We start from the raw sequence: 19,828 nt of genomic DNA, 5'->3' as shown, positions 1-19,828 counted from the left end.
GAAGGGGGTTCTGAGCCTGCAGCCTTTACCACTTTTACACTTCCACATGCAGGTAGCCTCGAAGGTATCTTCCACACATTGTCCCGGAGCTGTGACAGCTCTCTGCTAGCATCTGGTTGCTACTATGAGTTCATGGCAAATTGTTCCATGTTGTTAACACAGAACAGACAATAAAGCACCCCCTTTCGGGACTCTGCATTGTCTCACCAGGACAGTTTCTGGAGGAGGATGGGACAAGAACCCAGTTGGGGACCGATGTCTCCACTCACTGCTTCAACAATGACAGCATTGATTTTACATCAAATCCTAAAGTCAGTTAGTGCCGATTTACTGAGTATCTCTGAATTAAGAGCAAGAGCTGCAGCCAAGAGGAGGTCCTTTGGGTGACAGCTGGGAAAGAGGTAGTAAACCAATAGAAACAATGTTGGGAGAATGGTAAGTGCTGTTTGAAGATTAAAGCAGGACAGGGTGATGGAGATGGAGCTCTTGCTGAGGCCTCAGAGGATGGTGATGTCACGTGCAGAAGAGCATGACTTGTTAAATGCCTGCTACTCAGTGGCACAGTCAGTCTGCTCTTCTAGGACATGTCAAGGCTGGGCACATGCACGCATGAGTCCTTGGACTGTGAGTAGAACTGGACACTGAGTCAAGATGCAGACCGTCGTCCGAGAAAGCAAAGTAAAGGAAGCAACCAAAAGGACGTGGCTGCCGAGGAGCCTGAGAACACCTGAAAAGACTCCGTCTGCTGGCCTGAGAGTCTCGTGGCTGTGGCAGTTTGGGGGGCTGGGGAGGGGTTCCAGAAAGGGTCGAGGGGTGCTTGTGACATGAAGGGCAAAGACAAATTGGAGGAAAACGTTTCAGTACTTAAAGAAGCCGAGGAATGGGACAAGAGCTGGGAGATTGCCCTGTGACAGAGACCACAGCAGGCTTTCAACATAAGCACAGGGTTTCATCCTCACACAGTTTCTTGTGGGCTGTCCTGTGGCTTTTCCTCCTCCCTGAGGAAGGAGAGAGGTTCATACAGGGCAGGAGACAGAAGAGACTCAGCAGATGCAGGAAGCTCAGAAAGGTCCAGGAATCACTAGGTCCTTCGCCTAGGGAGTGTTAACGGTAAACAGTGGCTGCGAGAGGAGACTGTCTTTCATGGAATTGCCTGCAGATTGGATGGGGAGCCCCAGAGATGCAACTTTTGTGAGTTGTTGCCCATGTTTGGTGAGCCTCTTGGTGTGCCAGCTGCCTTAAGTAACTGCTCCCCCACGTTCCTGTAAGGAACCCTAATATATTCATTGGTTCACCAAGCTAGACTTGGGTGGAAAGATTTCTGTGGTCTTCAGTTGGTGCCCTATCTGGGGTGAACAGATGCTTGTTCATGTCTCTCCAGGGGGGAAAATATCACAAAATACAGATGAAAACAAGACACAAAGAAAAGACTAAATCACCCAAGGTCTAATACAGTAGGTGGCAGATGTGTGGCGTGAACAGTCTTGTGTGATTCCAACGTCACCGAACTAGCTCTGCCTTTCCTGTAGTCAAAGCATCATTCCTGCCTGAAGAGTTCATCTCGTCCAACTTCCTGTAAATAAAATTTGTCGGTCAAAGGTGTAGCTGAGTGGTGATAACACTGGAAAACAAACCAAAAAACAAAACAAAACAAAACAACAAAAAAACCTTGTATGCTTAAGCAGAATATTTATTTGGAAAGTATACAGCAGAATTCTAAAATGGCATAAACTTTGAAGAAACCTTTAGAACTGGCCAGCAAGACTCGCTTCTTGCCAGCTCTGAGAAATAATCACACAGTTTTATTTTAATTAAAACATGACTCCTGAATTAATAACTGTAGAAAGAAGGAGGCCATAGCTTCAGACATTGTGTTGGGAAATAAGGGACCTTCCCACATGATTGCTAATCCAGTTAAAATAATTAGCCACTCTGGTGTAAACCCCTGGGAATTCTGGTTTTCCACAGTTTTCACCCCAACTCACAATGCCCCACACGTAAGTCACATTGTTGATATCCTTGCAGACCAAGGGACCTCCAGAATCTCCTTTGCAGGCATCAATGGACCCATCGTTGGTACCTAAGAGAGAAAATCACATTTCCTTCCATGTGTCAGGGCCGCCATGCCTCTTTTTTGCCACTCACACTGATGCATGGGAAGACTTGTACTTTTTAAAAACCTTTCCTCACAGGAAATAATGGGATGCCCTAGGGTCCCTCTTGGGATTGCAGATTGAGATGCAACATAGGAAATAATTCATAAACCTTTTGTTTGTATCCCTAAGTTAGCATAGTCCTCTTGCTTGGCATACGTACTTTACAGCACAGTGTAAGAAGATGCAATTAGAAACTGGCAGTGTCAAAAGCAAACTAATACAATGCATAGCCCAGATTAACCCCTTGGCACTTACCTGCACATTGCATTTCTTTTTCATAGTAGCGATTTGCATAAAACTGAGAGCAGTTGCCTATCAAGTTAACTTCGCCCCACCTAAGTGAGTAGACTTTTTGGTTATCTACACAAAGTGAGAAAACAGACATTTAGAAGCCACAAATGAGAAATATCAATAAAGGTGGTCATAATTTAGTAAACAATTAAGGAGATAAATGAATATACATGACTAATTATTATGTATATTAATTATTGAGGGCACTTCCTTAGCATATTTACACCATATTCAAATCATATTCTCTTCATAGCCCTAGATTCTAGAATTACATTTCTAAATTTAAATGAACAGTGAAGGAAGGTTATTGAACACGTGGCCTGAAACACAGTCATTTAGTAAAGCATTGACCCTTATGACTGAGGTGCAACCCTATCCTATTGCTGGGTTCCATAGGGGATGGTGTAGAAGGCAGTGATGCAGCTATCTCATGTACACATCTTGGATATCTTCTCTTACAGCTAGTAATTTCCTTGGAATTACTATTTGAGAGGAAGCAGCCTTGAAGAAGTTAGAAGTTGAAGTTGTCCGTGTATTCATGTTTTTGTGCTTGAGGAAGGGTCTGTTTAAGTGATCTGAAATGACGCACATGGAGATAGAACATCCTTACATTTAAGTGAGTTTGCAGACTTGAACATCTTTGGTCTGTGGGAAGAGAAGGGCCATGTGCTACTGAGTGATGGAGCATGGGAGAAGAGAGAAGCATAAGCACGCAGGGGAGACAGATGGAGTGGGGAACGAGACTGGTCCCTTCTCCTCTCTGCCATTTTCCAGATCACAGAGTTTTATGATGCAGCTTTTCATTCCGTGTCTGCTTATTCACCTTGCAAAGTTCCAGAAGCTCGGGAATTAGGCCTGCCTCATTCCTCACCAACATCCAGAATCTTCTTACACAAAGTAGTTTAATAAATACTTAACGCAATTAGTGACTGCATAGAGTCACAGTGATTTCGTTACAAACACCTTACAAATGTTTGATGCCAAATTACTCTCCTGCCTGCATCTCAGCACTGTGCTGAGCAACACAGTATATGGAACTGTGATCTCCCTTCTGCACTTCATCTCACAGGAGGTCCATTTGGAATAAAGCTGCTTAACACCTCTCTAGGTCAAAAATGGAGCAATCTTACTGGCCTCAAGGATGGTTTTGAACTCCTGATCCTCCCGTTTCTGCTTCTGGGATTATAGATGTGCGCTATCACAAGAACACATTTGGTTTCTTGTTTTCAGTCCTGGGGATCAAACCCAGGAACTTGCACATGTTAGACAAGCACTCTGGAATTAAGCAACAACTCCAGTTTCATGTCGTCCTTCTGACGCTGGGGTTCTGAGCAGCTACTCAAGTTCTGAGCCCAGGCGGGCGGCCCTTCCTGGATGGGCACTCCCTTTTCTGTACAGGATATTTCTCTGAGTACTAGAGTAGTTTCCATCCATTTCCAATTCAATCCCCACCCCGAGAGGTAAAGTACATACCTCTCTCTCGACCCCATCCAGAGATGATGCATGTCTCATTCGGTTGGAATAGATACGGAGACCATGGGACGCAGGCAGGGACAGAATTAAAGAGCTCACATTCTTTCCTTCCTCGGAACTTTTTCATTTCAATCAAAGCTATGTCATTTTGGTAGGTGGCTCCATTATAGTTTTCATGAACAATAACTCTGCTCACTGTTCGAACTCTCAACTCAGCGTTAGGATTCAGCCAGTCTAACAGCGCTGTCCATACTTGGTAATGGGAAGCTCTACTGGGTCTGTAAGAGAAAGCAAAGGGAAACAAAACATATCAAGAAAAAGCTAGGGGTTTTGACACTTCATCTTTATTTTCTTCCCTTTAAAGGATAATTTTCAATTTCTGAATGTTTTTATCCTCATTGATATGAAGCTGTAAAATTAAATTTAGTTAGGACAGGATTAGCTGAGTGGTAAATGGAGAACGTGATCATTTTCCAACTGTTCCTATGATCTTACTGTGTAACCTTTCCAAATAATGAAGTATCACAAAATGGAGTGTCCAGAGCAAAAAAACTTGAACATTTACAACATCTTAAATTATATCATCTGTATATCTCTTAAAAATTGTCTGTGATCTTCTGTTTTCTCATCAAATAGCATAAACTGAACAGAATTTGGCTTCCTATAATAACGACTCAGATAGTATAGTTCAACAGCAATGTCCGAGGAGATAATGTGATGTTTGGACGTTTTTATTTATCCTTAGGTGTTCTGAGAATGCTGGCATCCTCGTTACTTTGGGTTGTACGATAGGCTTGGGGATCATAACTATTTCTTGAAGGTTAGCTCTGTTTGTATGGCTTACTGGGCACATATATAGTGTTTACCAACTGCATAGACAAGGTGTTGTACTGGGCACAGGGGTGCAGAAGTCAGCAAAACCAGAAAGCATCTATAAAACATGCATCACCAAATGGGTGATCACAGCGATGCCGAGATATATTCTGTGAGAAGTGAAAAGAGTAGACAGGAAAAAGCTTTTAATAATTTACCAGGAGGGCTTTGGTGAGAGCCTTCAGGGGAGATTCCGTACAGAGATAAAGGGTTGACTCTAGATCTGAGTAAAGAGCAATATTAACTAGGTAAGAGAGTCAAGAGATCATTCTAGGAGGGGAAAGAATATATAAAAGTCCCTTCACAGAAGGGAGCCATTGCTTTTGAGCATCTGAGGAAGCAGGGGTGGGGGGGGGGTGGATCAATGAGCAGGAAGTGGTGCTGTGTGCACAGTGGGATGAGACCTGCAAAGAGGAAGGCCAAATCATATAAGGCCTTAGATGATTTATATGTGTTGACATTTTGTTTAGATGCTCATCTGAAGAGGACTGTAGAGCCCTTGAATTGCCATGGCTACACAGTGGAGGACAGACAGCTAAGGCAGTGGGTAGGCGGTGTATGTAGGTAAGGCAATTGGAGGCAAGTCATGTAATCCAGATGACAAGCAGACGCAGGGTGATAGTGAAGGAGATGAGGTCTGAGAAGTGAATGGTGAAAAATTAACATTAAGAATGCCTGTGCCTGCCTCGCAGTGATGGCGCACGCCTTTAATCCCAGCCCTCGGGAGGCAGAGGCAGGCGGATCTCTGTGAGTTTGAGGCCAGCCTGGGCTACAGAGTGAGTTCTAGGAAAGGCCCCAAAGCTACACAGAGAAACCCAGTCTCAACGCCCCCGCCCCCCCAAAAAAGAAATGCCTGTGCCTGAAGGTTGAGAGAGCAAAATATGATGATTCTTAGATTTCTAGCCGGGTTAATCATGTAAATGGTGTTTCTTTAGACAGGGAAATATTTAAGAGAAGTGGCATATAAGCTAGGCCTTGAACATTTGGAATTTGATTCTCTCTCTCTCTCTCTCTCTCTCTCTCTCTCTCTCTGTGTGTGTGTGTGTGTGTGTGTGTGTGTGTGTGTGCTCATGTTCATGTGTGTGTTTACAGGTGCACATGCATATGTGTGCATGTGCAGACCAGAGATCAGTCTTGGGTATTGTTCCTTAAGCACTACTAACCTTGTTTTTGTAGCAAGATCTCTCTCATTGGTCTGGAACTCACCAAAAGTAGGCCAGGCTGGCTGGCCAAGACCCCAAAGAGCTTCCTCCCCGGTGCTGGGATTACAAGCACATTCCACTCCACCGAGCTTAAACGGTCTGTAATATGGGTTCTGCAGCTCATACTCAGGACTTCATGCTTGTATAGCAAGCAGTTAACTGAATGAGCCATCTCTCTAGCTCTCAATTTTGATGTAGCCAAGGTAACTATGGATGGCTGTTGACTATACGTCAGTGGTTGGAGGAAAGGCTCTACTGTGGCTACCGTTTAGTGACCTTAGAGTGGGATTTAGGACCACAGATAATTTTAGGAAGAATGAGTAAGAGGAGAAGAGGAAGCCAGGCTGAACATTGAACTTCAACTGTGATGCAGGCACAGAAGAACCTAGTAAGACAGGTGAGGGGGTACAGCGGGAGGGGCAGGGAGAAACCAGGGGCATGCTGGCCATAGAAACTAAGAGAGGAGCATCTTTAAGAAGGAAGATAGAAGAAGGGCTTTCTGTTCCAACCCATGAGGATTTTCCCAGGTGTCACTCAACACACACTTCATCATTCAGTGTCAATGCCACCTCTCAGAAAGTTAGGCCCCCTGAAACTCCACTAAGGAGGCATGCATCTCAATTGCAGTCAAATGCCAGATGATGTCCTGGCTCTACTGTCTGACTGGTTAGTCTTCAGCTAAGGCATTATTTAGCTCCTCTGTTCAGTATGCTTATCTGCCAAATTGGAATAATCTTAGTTACCCTTTACAACGGCTGAGAATACTGAACAAAATGTCACCTGTAAAAGTGCCTGACCTGGGACCCAGTCTTTCCGTAGCGCTCACTAAATGACACTGCATTCACTCTAAAGTCCAAACGGAGCAGAGAGTCCTGAGCTCTGCCCTTTTGCAAGTTGACCGTGGTTTGTCAGGCAATCACTATTATGGGATGAATTTTATCTGCTGCGTTGTGGAGGTCCTGAGCCCCAGGGTGACTGTCTTTGGAGATGGTGCTTTTAATCAGGTCATTAAGGTCTAATGAGGTCGTAAGGGTTGGGTTTTCATCCAGTAAGACAGGGGCCTCCATGGGGAAAAAGAAATCTCAGAGCTACATGTGCATAGAGGAAAGAAGGGTGCTGAAGGGCACGGTGAGAAGGGAGCACATGCAAGCCAGGAGAGATTCCAGCAACAACCAGCGCTGCACACTGGTCTTGGACGGCCAGCCTCCAGAATGGTGAGGAAATCAATCTGTGCTTTTAAAGCCAGATGCTCCGTGGTGTCTGTCAGCAAACTAATACAGCTACTTATGCTTCTGAGAGAACCCATGTCAGACGTGTATTTCCCATTTGTCACATGCCAGAGCCGAGTCCACATTATGCCTACCCTCTTTCCCTGTCCTAAGAATCTCAAAACCCTGTCAGAGGGGTCCACCATATGACTGATCTTCCTCTGACGACTCTGCCAGCTGGCTCTTCAGCAATTGCCTGCTGCACTTCAGGATCTCCCCAATAGCAACACAAGTGGTACCTGGTACAATGCCTTGTCTTCAAAGCAGCTTTGAGTCATGGACATGTGTAAACAATTGATCCAGACTCAAGGAGTGGGTCAGCCAATGATGAGACAGTATATCAGATAAATGGCGCTTACCTTTGGACACGTCCTTTATTGCCTAGAATACACATTAAATTCATTTAAGGGTATGTGGATTTGAAAAACTCATCTGTGATTGTGGAGTAAAACTAGCTCTTTAATGTCCTTGTGGAAAAACCGGAGGGGATGCCATGTTAGTGTCACCCGTTCATAAATGCTCAAACTCTTCTGGACAGTGTTGTCCTAGCACAATGCAAATGAGCCCAACTACGATCCTACAGTATCAAAGCTTTACCCTCATCAGAACAGATTCTGAGGGACTAGTCCCTACAGTCCTGGTCATGCATACCAGAAAAATACCTTCTGATGACAGAGTAGAACTCAATTTCTCACATAAGCTTGTATTTATCATCTATCACCATCTCTATTATTTATTTCTCATGTATCAAGACATCTGAAACATACTGAAGACATTTTTACCTGACACAATGTGCCGCAGTCAGAACCCAACAGCCACCAATATAAATTCCCCCACAGGTGATTCTTTCGCCATCCTTAATTGCCACCTGCCATGGGTAGTCTCCCTGTAAGAGACATCGTGTGGTTACTGCCCTTCTGTTGGATGGTGTCACAGACAGGCAACCCTAGACATCTCCACGCAAGGTCTTGATCCCTGTCAGCACACCATTCCCTCACTTTTGCCTGACTCAGGCTGATCCGTGGAGGACTGTGATTTTCATGCAGGCTTACCACGTCTGCTGGCTTCCCTCCAACCACTCTTCTCCTTCGAGTGTGTGTGTTTCTTTTAACTCCACAGGATACTTTAGGCAACAAGGACTTTATTCGTTGTCTCTCTTCAAGAAAGGAAGAGTCCATCATTATTTTCATGAAGCCATTATCTTGTGGATAGACACTTCTTGGTTCTATCTATCTATCTGTCTGCCTGTCTGCCTGTCTGTCTGTCATCTGTCTGTCTATCTATCCACCCATCTCTTTCTCTTGGTGTGTGTGTGTGTGTGTGTGTGTGTGTGTGTGTGTGTGTGTGTGTGTTATATGTATTCAGGTGCATATACACATGTCTATTTGAGACCAGAGGTCAACTATCAGATGCCTTCCTCAATCACTTTCCACCTCATTTTTTGAGATAGTCTCTCACTAAACCTGGGATTCACTAATTGGCTAGGCTGGCTGGCCAATGAGCTCTGGTTATCTGCCCCTTCCCTCACCTCTGCACTACCATTACAGACGTGTACCACCGCTGGGCTTTTTACATGGGTGCTGGGATCTGAACTCAGGTCCTCCTACTTGTTAGTAGATTATTTATATAATATATGCATACATATTATATAGTATATATGTAATACATATATACATATTATATAGTATGTGTCAAAGCAGGCCACATTCATTAGTAAGTAGTTTTGGAGACTAAACTGTACTGTGTACCTTATTGGGAAATTCTGGCTCAGCATTAAAATTGACTTGATTCTCTGAAGTTCTGTCTAAAAGTGTACTTGGGATGGAAAGCTGGCTGAGAGGTTAAACGTTTAAACAAACCCTGACAGACAAGAGATGCCACATGTCCAGGAATTCCACAGTGAGATCTCAGGGTGGAGTGCGGGTCACGTCTTGAACTCACTAGAATGAGCTTGTGATATAGAGCAAGGCATTTTTCACTGTCATGTTTTTCACTTTCCAAAAGAAAATCTCTTTTCAATAATATCAATGTTAGCATTACGATAGCAAGTACTTTGTGGATGGGCCCATATTGAACATCCATATGTATTTTGTCTCATTATAGAATTAGTATAATCAATGATTTGTCAAGATATATTAATCAAGAGAGGCCATATGCCAGGGACCCTGGATGGTTGGATCAGCAGGCCTCATCGTACATTTGCTTCCCTCCTAGGTGAGTGGGTGTGTACGATGCATATGTCACCAAGAAAACACAGTAGAGCAGGGCTCAAAGTGTGGGGTGCAAGAGAATGCCTAAGAAAGGAAAAAAATGGGAGTGTAAAGATGTTTTCTTTATTCTTTCTCTGTATTTGCCATGGCATGAAAAGTTTAAGGAATTAGTTTCTTCAAATGAGAAGGACACTTCATATCAATGGTAATTATTTTGGGCATATCAACAAGAGGTAGGGTCCCAAAGAAGAGAAGTTGTGAATGAATATGGAGAGATTTTGATAAAATCTCTCACCTATCCTACAAACTGGGTTGAGGGAAGAGTGTGATGATCTAAAGTTTTTGTTTAGACTCTAGAAATTAGAGGTCCTCATTCCCTGAAGGCTGTGAAACCAGGAGAGATGGAATCTGAAAACAAATGTTATCTTCAGTAGACAAAAATGGTGTGTGTGTGTGTGTGTGTGTGTGTGTGTGTGTGTGTGTGTGTGTGAAAATCCTTCTTGCCTGGCATCTCTAGAAAATTGTTTACTGATTTGAGACCCTGGAAATTAGAAGTTAATATCACATGAATTTTATTTTAAAATCTCCCCAAACCAATTGGCTATATAATCTAAGTTGAGAAAGGTGATAAAATTAAATAGTTAATAAAAATGATGGAATCAAGCTCAAAAGTCAGTCTTGCTAACTTTAATAAGTCACTGCCTTCTCCAGAACTTCTATCTAACTCGATTTGGCTCTTGGTGACAGCTGCCCAGGGTACAGAGGTCAGAAACTTCGTAGTACCATGATTTATAACACAGAGAAAGGACAGGCTCACTTAGCTAGTGTAGATTATCTGCCATTTTAGAGATGGATTGTATGTCATGCTTGAAATCAAGTTATTTTTGACAAAACTAAACTGGCAAAGCTCTTATCTGGTAGGAAAAACTTTAGGTAAGACTCTAATGTTTCATTTCAGAATCAGTCATTTGAACTAACCTGGCTTTAGAAGCAATTCTCAAGCGTAACAAGTTGAGTTTGCTCTTCATAAAAGCAATGAGGAAGGAGAAAGAAAGTGTTACATTTTACTTAAACCTATATCAAAGTCATTTTTTTCTTGAATTGATTTTATATGTAATACATACACATATATTACATAATATGTGTATATATTATACACATGATGTATACATACTTGGTATTAACATGCTAGCTGAAACCAGTGAACTAGCACAAAAAAAATTAACTCACCTGTGTCCATATTGGGAGTCAAAATTTCTGTTTCTTCAGTTTCCTCTCCTGTGATAAAACAACAGAAAATCCAGGTGGTTAATGTTATGTCTCCATTCAATCACTAAAATGGCTTAACTCTGACGACTTAAAATATGGCCCTCTTCATTTTATAGACAAGTGCCCAAGCATGTCATCTGGTTTCCTTCCTAGAGCTGGGCAACTGGAAAAGATGCAGATGAACCTTGTAGACATTCCTGCTGGTGATGGTGTCTGTTGGTGCAACGGAGTAGCGAGACTCAAGCTCTGCAGACAAAATAAGAAAGAGATATTTCCCTTTCTGCCCTCTCATTCCAGCTCTTTCTATGAGGAAGAGAACAGCCATTGGACCTGACCAAGGAGTCCAGGTGGGCATTAAAAAGTCCACCCTACATTGTACATCATCAGGTGCCTCCCTCAGGAGCCATGTGCCTAGAGATGTCTTAATGACATCTTAATTTTCATGTATGAATGGTTAGTTAGCATTATGATCTAGGGTGCCTCCTTAAACTTTTTTATGGATCTTTTCACCCTGCCATCCCAGGATACTTTGGCAGACAAGACCATAATCCCTATGGCTTGGAGATCCAGAGACAAATTCCTACCAGCATGTTGCTCTGTTTGGGATGAGGATAAAGCCGGGGACAGTACAGTCCACTATAGCAACTTTGCTTTGAATCAGTGGTCTTGGACTTTCTCAAGTGGTCCTGGGTTTCTCAAGTCCTCTTTGGAACAGACATACAGGGGGTCTACTGAATTACATACTTAAGTTGTGTCTCAGGGCATGAAGGGTTCTCTCAGATATTCACATGAGTACATGTATGAATCAGAGAAGACTCAAATAGTAACATTAAATGCTCAGCAAAGGCAAGGGGGAAAGTCCAGTGCAGCTGAAGGGTCCTGGCATTAGAAGAGCATGACGCTTCAGAAGCACAAGCCATGGGAAAAATGATTGATGTCTTTGGTGATTAAAAAAAAACAAAAAAAAACAACTAAGTATTTCATTTTCTACATTGATTTATTTATTCACTACTCACAATGTGTGAGTATTGTGTAGGTGTGTGTATGAGCACATGTGTGGAAGTCAGGACAATTTAAAAGTCAGTTCTTCCTCTGAGTTCCTGGGGATTGTACTCAAGTAGTCAGGCATGATGGCAGCTGCTTATCCACTAATCAATCTTGCTGACCCAAAACTAAGAATTTCTTTTCGAGAGATTTCATCGTGGATGGAGCTAATAAACAGATGGGGGACAGAATGAAGATGATATCTGTGATGTCTAAAGCTGGCAAAGGGTTAATGTCTAGACTGTAAAGGGGACGCCTTCAAATCCGTGAGAGAAAAGGCTACAGTGAAAGAAATCTAAAATTAAGCAGAGCATGTGAGCTGGTGAGGAGACGTGGATTGGTGAAGGAGAAGAAAAGGCAGGAGGCAAAACTCTCAAAAACACAAAAAACCTGGTAGCTATGCCGGTGTGAATCGGACCCAAGCCATTGGCTATTACCAGAGTCCAAGTTACTAATTAACAACGCCATCACTTGGCAGTTGGCAACTGGCTCAGTGTAAAGATGGATAGTGTTGGTGGGCGAAGAGAAAGTTCAGACTGTGTAGCCGGATGTGAGAACTGGTACTTAAAAGCTCTGGCAAAGCACATTCACTGTCCGTTAAGGAGCTGCTCACCCCAAGACTTACGCTCTTGCCAGGTAGATGTTTCAAAGGCATTCACACATTCTGAAGAAGATGTTTATCACAGTGTGGTGGTGGGCCAATAGTCCATTGCTCAAAAGACTGAGTAAGTTGGAAAGCTGAACATGCACTTTATGTAAGCAGCCAGAAGCAACAGAGTAGATGAACACACGGTAACATAGACAGAGCCTTCAGAGGCAGTGCTTTGGGAAAGAAAGATAAAGGAAACGTAAGACACACAGCGCAGTGACAGATGTGTGATCACAGATGTGTGAACTGGAGGAGAATGCACATAAACAAACGACACAGATACTCAACCACACAAGAGTGGTCGGTGGGAAAATAGGAAGTAGGGGTAAGAGGTAAGCAAGACGGGCCCAGAGAGAATAGTCATGATCACATAGAAAAGACCTGAGCAGTATCATTAATTCACGCCCCCCTCACCTGTGCCACTGATGATCAAAGCTAGAGAAGGAAGAGGAAAAGAATGGAGGGAGAAAGAGGAGAAGAGGAGGAGGAGATGGGGGCAAACAGCAGCTGCAGAGGCGTGAAAATGACAAATGAGACAGAGCACGAGGTGTTCATTGAGATTGACATTTAGGGCAAGGGTTGATTCTGAAATGGCTCCTCCCCAGGAATCCCAAGACACTAAGGAAAACCAGGAACTTGTGGTATTATGTGTGTTGGGGACTTGAGTTGTTTTATATGGTAACTAAGCTAGGGGAGGTAAGGGAGGGGGGTGAGGCAGGAGAATCTACTAAAACACACTTTGTTTGAAAATGTCATAATGATAGCTAATAATTTATACGCTTTTTTTTGTTTGTTTGTTTGTTTTTTGAGACAGGGTTTCTCTGTGTAGCTTTGCCCCTTTACCTGGAACTCACTTGGTAGCCCAGGCTGGCCTCAAACTCACAGAGATCTGCCTGGCTCTGCCTCCCCAGTGCTGGGATTAAAGGCGTGCGCCACCACCGCCTGGCATATGCTATTTTTTTTTAAGTGGCTCCAAAGAGTTCAAGGATTTGAGGATACCTAGCTTATAAAATAGATATCAGAATATGAAATGCTTTGTATTTCTTCCAGTGGCAGTTGCTTTAAAAGCTTGGTTTGGAAGGGGAAAAGGAGAAAAGAAAGGTCCCATGTATGGGGGAGCACCCCCTGTGTGTGGTTTTTCCCATCAGTGTGACTGAAAGGCTATATCATAGTGAACAAAGATCTCTGGTAGCTGAACTGAGAAAACTGGGGTCTTGCTTGTACGTACTCAAACCATACTCAGTTCATATAAAATACAGGAAGACAAATATCACCTGTTTTTGCAACATCCCAAGGTTTTAATAAAAGCTTACGTTGATCTGAACGTCCAAGTCCTGAAGAAAAATAAAATGCAGAAGCAGAGTTTTATCACAGTGAAGAATAAAACCTTCAACTAGGGGAAAAATAAACCCCACACCATGTTATTACACATATACCCCAAACTAGAATTATAAATTTTCTATTGACAATGGACTTACCTTCATGAATTTGAGGATGTCTGGCTTCTAAAAACAAAACAAAGCATTAGCATGAAGAGATTATTTTTATTTCAGCAAAAAAACATGCAAATCATTAATATATCAGAGACAATGTAGCAACTTAAAATTAATAGTTACAAAAGGTTGAATAAAGGAGCCAAATAGCATGTCATTTTAACTTAATGTTAATTCTAATAAGATTTTTATCTTGCATTTATGCATATGACAAGTTCACTTCAGCAAGAGAATTAAGTTTAAAAAGAGATTAGTATTTTAGTTACATCTGTACACATACTCAAAAGGAAACTTACTATACAGTTATATGAAGTTATAATTATTTTTAACTTACACTAACAAAGAGGGGGTATCCTGGCTGGTTTTTGTCAACTTAACATAAACCTAGATTATCTGGGAGTAGGGAATCTTAACAGAGAAAATACCTCTGGGGAGACTGGCCTGTAGGCAAATTTATGGGCATTTTCTTGACTAATACTTGATGTGGGAGGGCCCAGTCCACTAGAAGCAATGCCACCTTGGGCAGGTGGTCCTTGGTTAGAAGAAAACAGGCTGAGCAAGCAAGCCATAGAGAACAAGCCACACGAAGCAAACCATTAAGGATCGTTCTTCCAGGGCTTCTTCAGTTCCTGCCTTTGGGTGTCTGCCTGGACTTTCCTCGGTGATGAAGTGTGACCTGAGGGTTTGTAGGATGGAGTAAACCTGTTCCCGCCCAAGTTGCTTTTGGTCATGGTGTTTTAATCGCAGTAATAGAAACCCCAGGTATGACAGGGAACTTATACAAGGTAAATGCAATCAAGAGATGATATGGATTTGATGTGACTTAGTGATTTTGATCTGGCCACTTAAGAGTCAGAGAGCGTTAGTAATTATACATCTCTGCTCTCACTTGCTCTTTCTTTAAAAGGGAAGCAATCGGAACCATTTCTGGAATATGAAAGGTGGCAGTCATCCTAAAGTAGGGTGGTTGAAGTAACAATGGTATTTTACTGAGTATATGATAGACATTCTCAGAAAATCTGTAGGAAAATAAGCTTGGCGTTTTAGGTAGTTACTCTATTGCACATTTTGTCCATGAAAGCTAATGGATTGTGTCCCTTGACCTTAATTCCCATTATTTTAAACAGGAGAGGAAAGGAAACACGAGGGAGGCGTTACATCGGCAATGAAACTGTAGCTTCTGTTGCAGCCTGGCTCACCATCTCCTCTTTGGGGCTTTTCACTTTCTTGCTTCCTTTAGGATGAACTAAATTTAATAAAAATAAAGGTACTTTCCCTCAACTGTTCAGATGTTCTTTAAAAGAAATGATTTAGGGCTTGGAGAGGTGGCTGAGCACTTAAGAGCACTGGCTGCTCTTCCAGAGGTCCTGAGTTCAATTCCCAGCAACCTCATGGTGGCTCACAACCATCTATACTAGGATCTAATGCCCTCTTCTGGCATGCAGGTATACACCCAGAGCACTCATACATAAAATATAAATACATAAAATTTGAAAAAGAAATGTTTAATCTGATATCCATCCTTAAAAGGATTTTAAAATATAGTTTATTAAAAAATATTTTTTCATATGACATATTCTGAACAGGATTTACCTCCAAAAATCCTCCGAGATCCTCATCACCCACCCAACTCCATGCCATTTTGCTCCCTCTTTCTTAGAGAAAAAACAGGAAAACAAACAAAAAACAAACACACACACACACACACACACACACACACACACACACACGGAGGGAGGGAGAGGGGGAGAGAGGGGGAGAGAGAGAGAGAGGGAGAAATGTGTTTAAGAACTGATTGTCTCAGTTTCCTTCCAGGTTGCTGTGATAAATTCCCTGAAAATAGCAGGTTGGGGCTGAAAGGGTTCACTTTAGCTCACAACTGCAGGTGACAGTCCATCTCAGCAGGGTAGGAACTGGCCAAATCAGATCTATAATCAGGAACAGAGAAGGACCAGTGTATGCATGCCTCTACTCAGCTCTTTGTCCCCTCTTACACAGTTCAGAACTGCCTGCCCAAGGAATGTCACCACCTATAGTAGGCAGGTTTCCCCTCTCACTGTGGTCATGATAATCCATACAGACATGCCCACAAACTGATCCTATCTAGACAATTCCTCATTGAGATTCTTTTCCCAGGTGATTCTAGACTGTGTCGTGTTGACAAGTAAAACTGTCACACTGATATTAGTGGGAAATTAAAAGTCCAGCAAGCCTAAAACCGGAACATCAAATAATGTCCAAACACAATGTCAATCCATGCACATATGTTAGCATGTATTTACTCCTTACATTTGACAAACTTGTCCTAGGACACTATGAAAACAGTTAAATCGATTCTACTAAAAAGATAAACACAAGTAGGAAAATCTAATGGGTACTGGTGCTGCCGGACTCCATCCAGAGAGTTTGTGGTACCTGCGGTTTCCTAGCTTCTGCCCATGGCAGCATGGCAACCACCTAGACTCCCCCATGGTGAGCATAAAACTGGCGAAAGCCACACATCAGGTTTTCTTTCTCCCTAAAGCTGATTGGAAACACTCATGGGCACAGTGCTAGAGCAGATCCACGAGCAGGGAGGGTACCCCGCCCCTCCCACCGCTTTCCTCATCCCTACAGACAACACTGCCAGCCTTCATCTCTCAGGCTAGCACCCCTGCAAGTCACCTCCACTGCTCATTTGCTTCAGTCCTTGCAGCCAGTGGCAAATCTTGCTGGTTGCACCCTCTAAATATATCCAGAATCTATCGGGGGAGGCAAGCGTAAGCAAAATGCCATGATATTTATGCTTGAAAACATCACAGTGAAATTTAACACTTTGTATGCTAACTGATAAATTGAATTTAACTTTAAAATGCATCACAATTATTTGTTTGCTTGGAAGGTTGTGCTATGACATACATGTGATGTACATGTGGAAGTCAATGGATACCTTCACAGTTCTCCTCTTGCATCATGGGGGTCTCAAAGACTGAATTCAGGTCATCGAGGTTGGCAGCAAGCACCTTTTACCCACTGAGCCATCTTACTGTTCTATGATTTTTTTTAAAGATTTATTTATTACATATACAGTGTTCTTCCTGCATGTATCCCTGAAGGCCAAAAGAGGGCACCAGATCTCATTACAGATGGTTGTGGCCACCATGTCGTTGCTGGGAATTGAACTCAGGACCTATGGAAGAGCAGCCAGTGCTCCTAACCTCTGAGCCATCTCTCCAGCCCATTCTTCCATAAATTTGATTTTTTTTCTTTTTTTTTTGGAGCTGAGGATCAACAGGGCCTTGCGCTTGCTAGGCAAGCGCTCTACTACTGAGCTAAATCCCCAACCCTAAATTTGATTTTTAAATCAAACCACATACACAAGTAGACACCACTGCTTCTTACCACTTCCGTTTCTAGCAGCTTGTCCTCTTTGTCATTTCCCTGCGTTACTGCGATAGCTTCTGAGCTGCTCCCCACATCCCCCCTGGCCTGTAAAGCCTCTTTCCCACCTAACACTAAACGTCATCCCAGTTTAAGATGGCAGTCACATCGTGCTTGCCTGAGTCACCTTTTCCTCACAGACTTCCTCAGGTCATTGCTCACAGCTTCTGCCGATCACCCCAGGTTGCTAGTTCTTCAAACACTGGAACTTTCCTGTGCCAGGGCCCCTGTGCTGACTGTTGTCCAGCACACTCTTCTGTTAGACACCTGCTTGGCTGTCCCCACCATTTCCTCCAGCTCTTCATCTGGAAGTAATCCCAGAGCACCTCCTCTAAAGTTTCGACACCTCTCCACTCATATTCCTGTCCTTGCTTTGCTTTTCTTCACAACACTTACAGATTGCCATATTTGATATATTTAAGGGGTGTGTGTGTGTGTGTGTGTGTGTGTATGTGTAATATATAAGTGCGATGGTTTTTAAGTAGGAATGCCCCCATAGGCTCATATATTTGGATGCTTATTCATTACAAAGTGGTACTACTTGACAAGGACTAGGAGGTGTGGCCTTGTTGGAGGAGGTGTGTCTCTGCAGTAGGCTTTGGGGTTTCAAAGCCAGGCCCAGTGTTTCTTTCTCTGCCTTCTGCCTGCTGATCCAGATAAAGGACTCTCAGCTCCATCTCTAGCACCATGTCTCCCTACATGCTGACATGCTTCCCACTATGATGACAATGGACTAAACCTCTGAACTGTAAGCCAACCCCAAATAAGTGCTTTCTCTTATAAGAGCTGCCGTGGTCATGGTGTCGCTTCACACCAGTAGAACAAACAGACTAAGACAGTAGGTACACATGCCACGGTTCATGTTTAGAGAGGACGACCTGTGTGTTAAACTCAGGTCAGCAGGCTTAGTGGCTAACACCTTTACCCTCTATGCCATCTCACTGGCCCCTCTCATAGCACTTTGGATTTCACTTAATATTTTACTTATTTCTCTTATTTGCTGTCTTTAAAAATCTATAAATAGGGGTTGGGGATTTAGCTCAGTGGTAGAGCGCTTGCCTAGCATGTGCAAGGCCCTGGGTTCGATCCTCAGCTCCACATACAAATAATAATAATAATAATAAAATATAAAAAATAATCTATAAATAGTAGAGACATTTATATTTATTTATTTTTATTTATTTATTTATTATTTATTTATTTATTTTTGGTTTTTCGAGACAGGGTTTCTCTGTGTAGCTTTGCACCTTTCCTGGAACTCACTCTGTAGCCCAGGCTGGCCTCGAACTCACAGAGATCCTCCTGGCTCTGTCTCCCGAGTGCTGGGATTAAAGGCGTGTGCCACTACCGCCCAGCTCATTTATTTATTTTTTGAGATAAAGTTTTGCTCTGTAGCCCTGGATGTTTTCGAGCTTGCTAAGTAGACCAGACTGACCTCAGTTTTACAGCCATTCCCCTGCTTCTGCTTCCTGAGTGCTGCTTCTTGAGTGCTGAGATTTCACGTCTGGTTGGGTAAGGATTTTTAAATGGTATGTATGTTGTGACCCTGGTATCTAGAACAGAGCCAGGGACATAAAACAACAAATACTTAGGAAAGAATGGATGTAATGCTGATATTTTTCCTTCAGAATTCATGGATGAGAACAAAAAGTCAGTATGTGTGGCACAGAACAGGTACATAATAACTGAGGTTTTTGTTGTTGTGTTTTTGTTTTTTGTTTTTTTTTCCATTTGGAGCTGTCCACAGCACTGATCTATTGAGACTTGGTAAATAACAAGAAAGTATTACACATTATTATACATTTCTACTGTGAATTCTATCCTATGGAAACAAACAGGGAGAGAAAGTTTACTTCTATGGAGTTTCAGTCAGTAAACACAGCAATCATGATGCAATCAGAAACAAACATTTTGTAGCTTCTTGCTGGCACACTGGATGTAGATGACAGTTTCAAGTCTGCCAAAACTATAGGTGAGTGACTGTGGGGGAATGTTTCATCAGACTTACAGGGGGGAGGCGGGGGTGGGGGGGTAGGAGGGTGGGGAGTGTTAGCATTAGCAGAAGTGAGATGAGGAGGCAAAAAGGATTCCCTCTAACACCTCATCAGGAATCCAAGCCTAAAATATTCAGCCATACCTCTCACCAAGTTTCTGAATCCAGAATAAGCAGCATTCCATACGAAGATGACCAAGGTTATCACAACAAAACCTTTTTTTTTCTTTTTAGCTGAGGATCGAACCCAGGGCCTTGTGCTTGCTAGGTGAGCGCTCTACCACTGAGCTAAATCCCCAACCCAAAACCAAAATCTTACTGATACAAAAGAAAAGTGGAGTGAGGAGGTTGGGGTAGCTGTTGGAGCCCATTTAGGCTTTACCCAGCAGGTCCGCATAGAGGATGACTGGACCACGGCCTGAGTGCAGGTGTCTCAGACGGTCTGCACTTGGCTGTGCTGGGGGAGGTCTTTTGCTCCACCCTTGGG

At 42.9% G+C, this 19,828-nt stretch overlaps 1 protein-coding gene across 1 annotated transcript in view; it reads right to left on the bottom strand.

The window, feature by feature from the left end:
- Nucleotides 1-1,862: 1,862 nt before the first annotated feature.
- The window catches only part of Cfi (complement factor I), a 52,640-nt gene continuing 34,674 nt past the window's right edge, over nucleotides 1,863-19,828 (bottom strand). Inside the window, exons 7-12 of the mRNA XM_036191381.1 lie at nucleotides 10,704-10,748; nucleotides 8,316-8,419; nucleotides 8,046-8,149; nucleotides 3,921-4,198; nucleotides 2,412-2,516; nucleotides 1,863-2,080 (exon numbers count right to left, since the gene is read on the bottom strand). Of these exons, the coding sequence (XP_036047274.1) occupies nucleotides 1,863-2,080; nucleotides 2,412-2,516; nucleotides 3,921-4,198; nucleotides 8,046-8,149; nucleotides 8,316-8,419; nucleotides 10,704-10,748 (854 nt within the window). The remainder of the gene's footprint in view (nucleotides 2,081-2,411; nucleotides 2,517-3,920; nucleotides 4,199-8,045; nucleotides 8,150-8,315; nucleotides 8,420-10,703; nucleotides 10,749-19,828) is intronic.

Source organism: Onychomys torridus, chromosome 6, assembly GCF_903995425.1.
Source record: "Onychomys torridus chromosome 6, mOncTor1.1, whole genome shotgun sequence".
NCBI lineage: Eukaryota > Metazoa > Chordata > Mammalia > Rodentia > Cricetidae > Onychomys > Onychomys torridus.
This window is presented reverse-complemented; position numbering and strand designations above follow the sequence as displayed.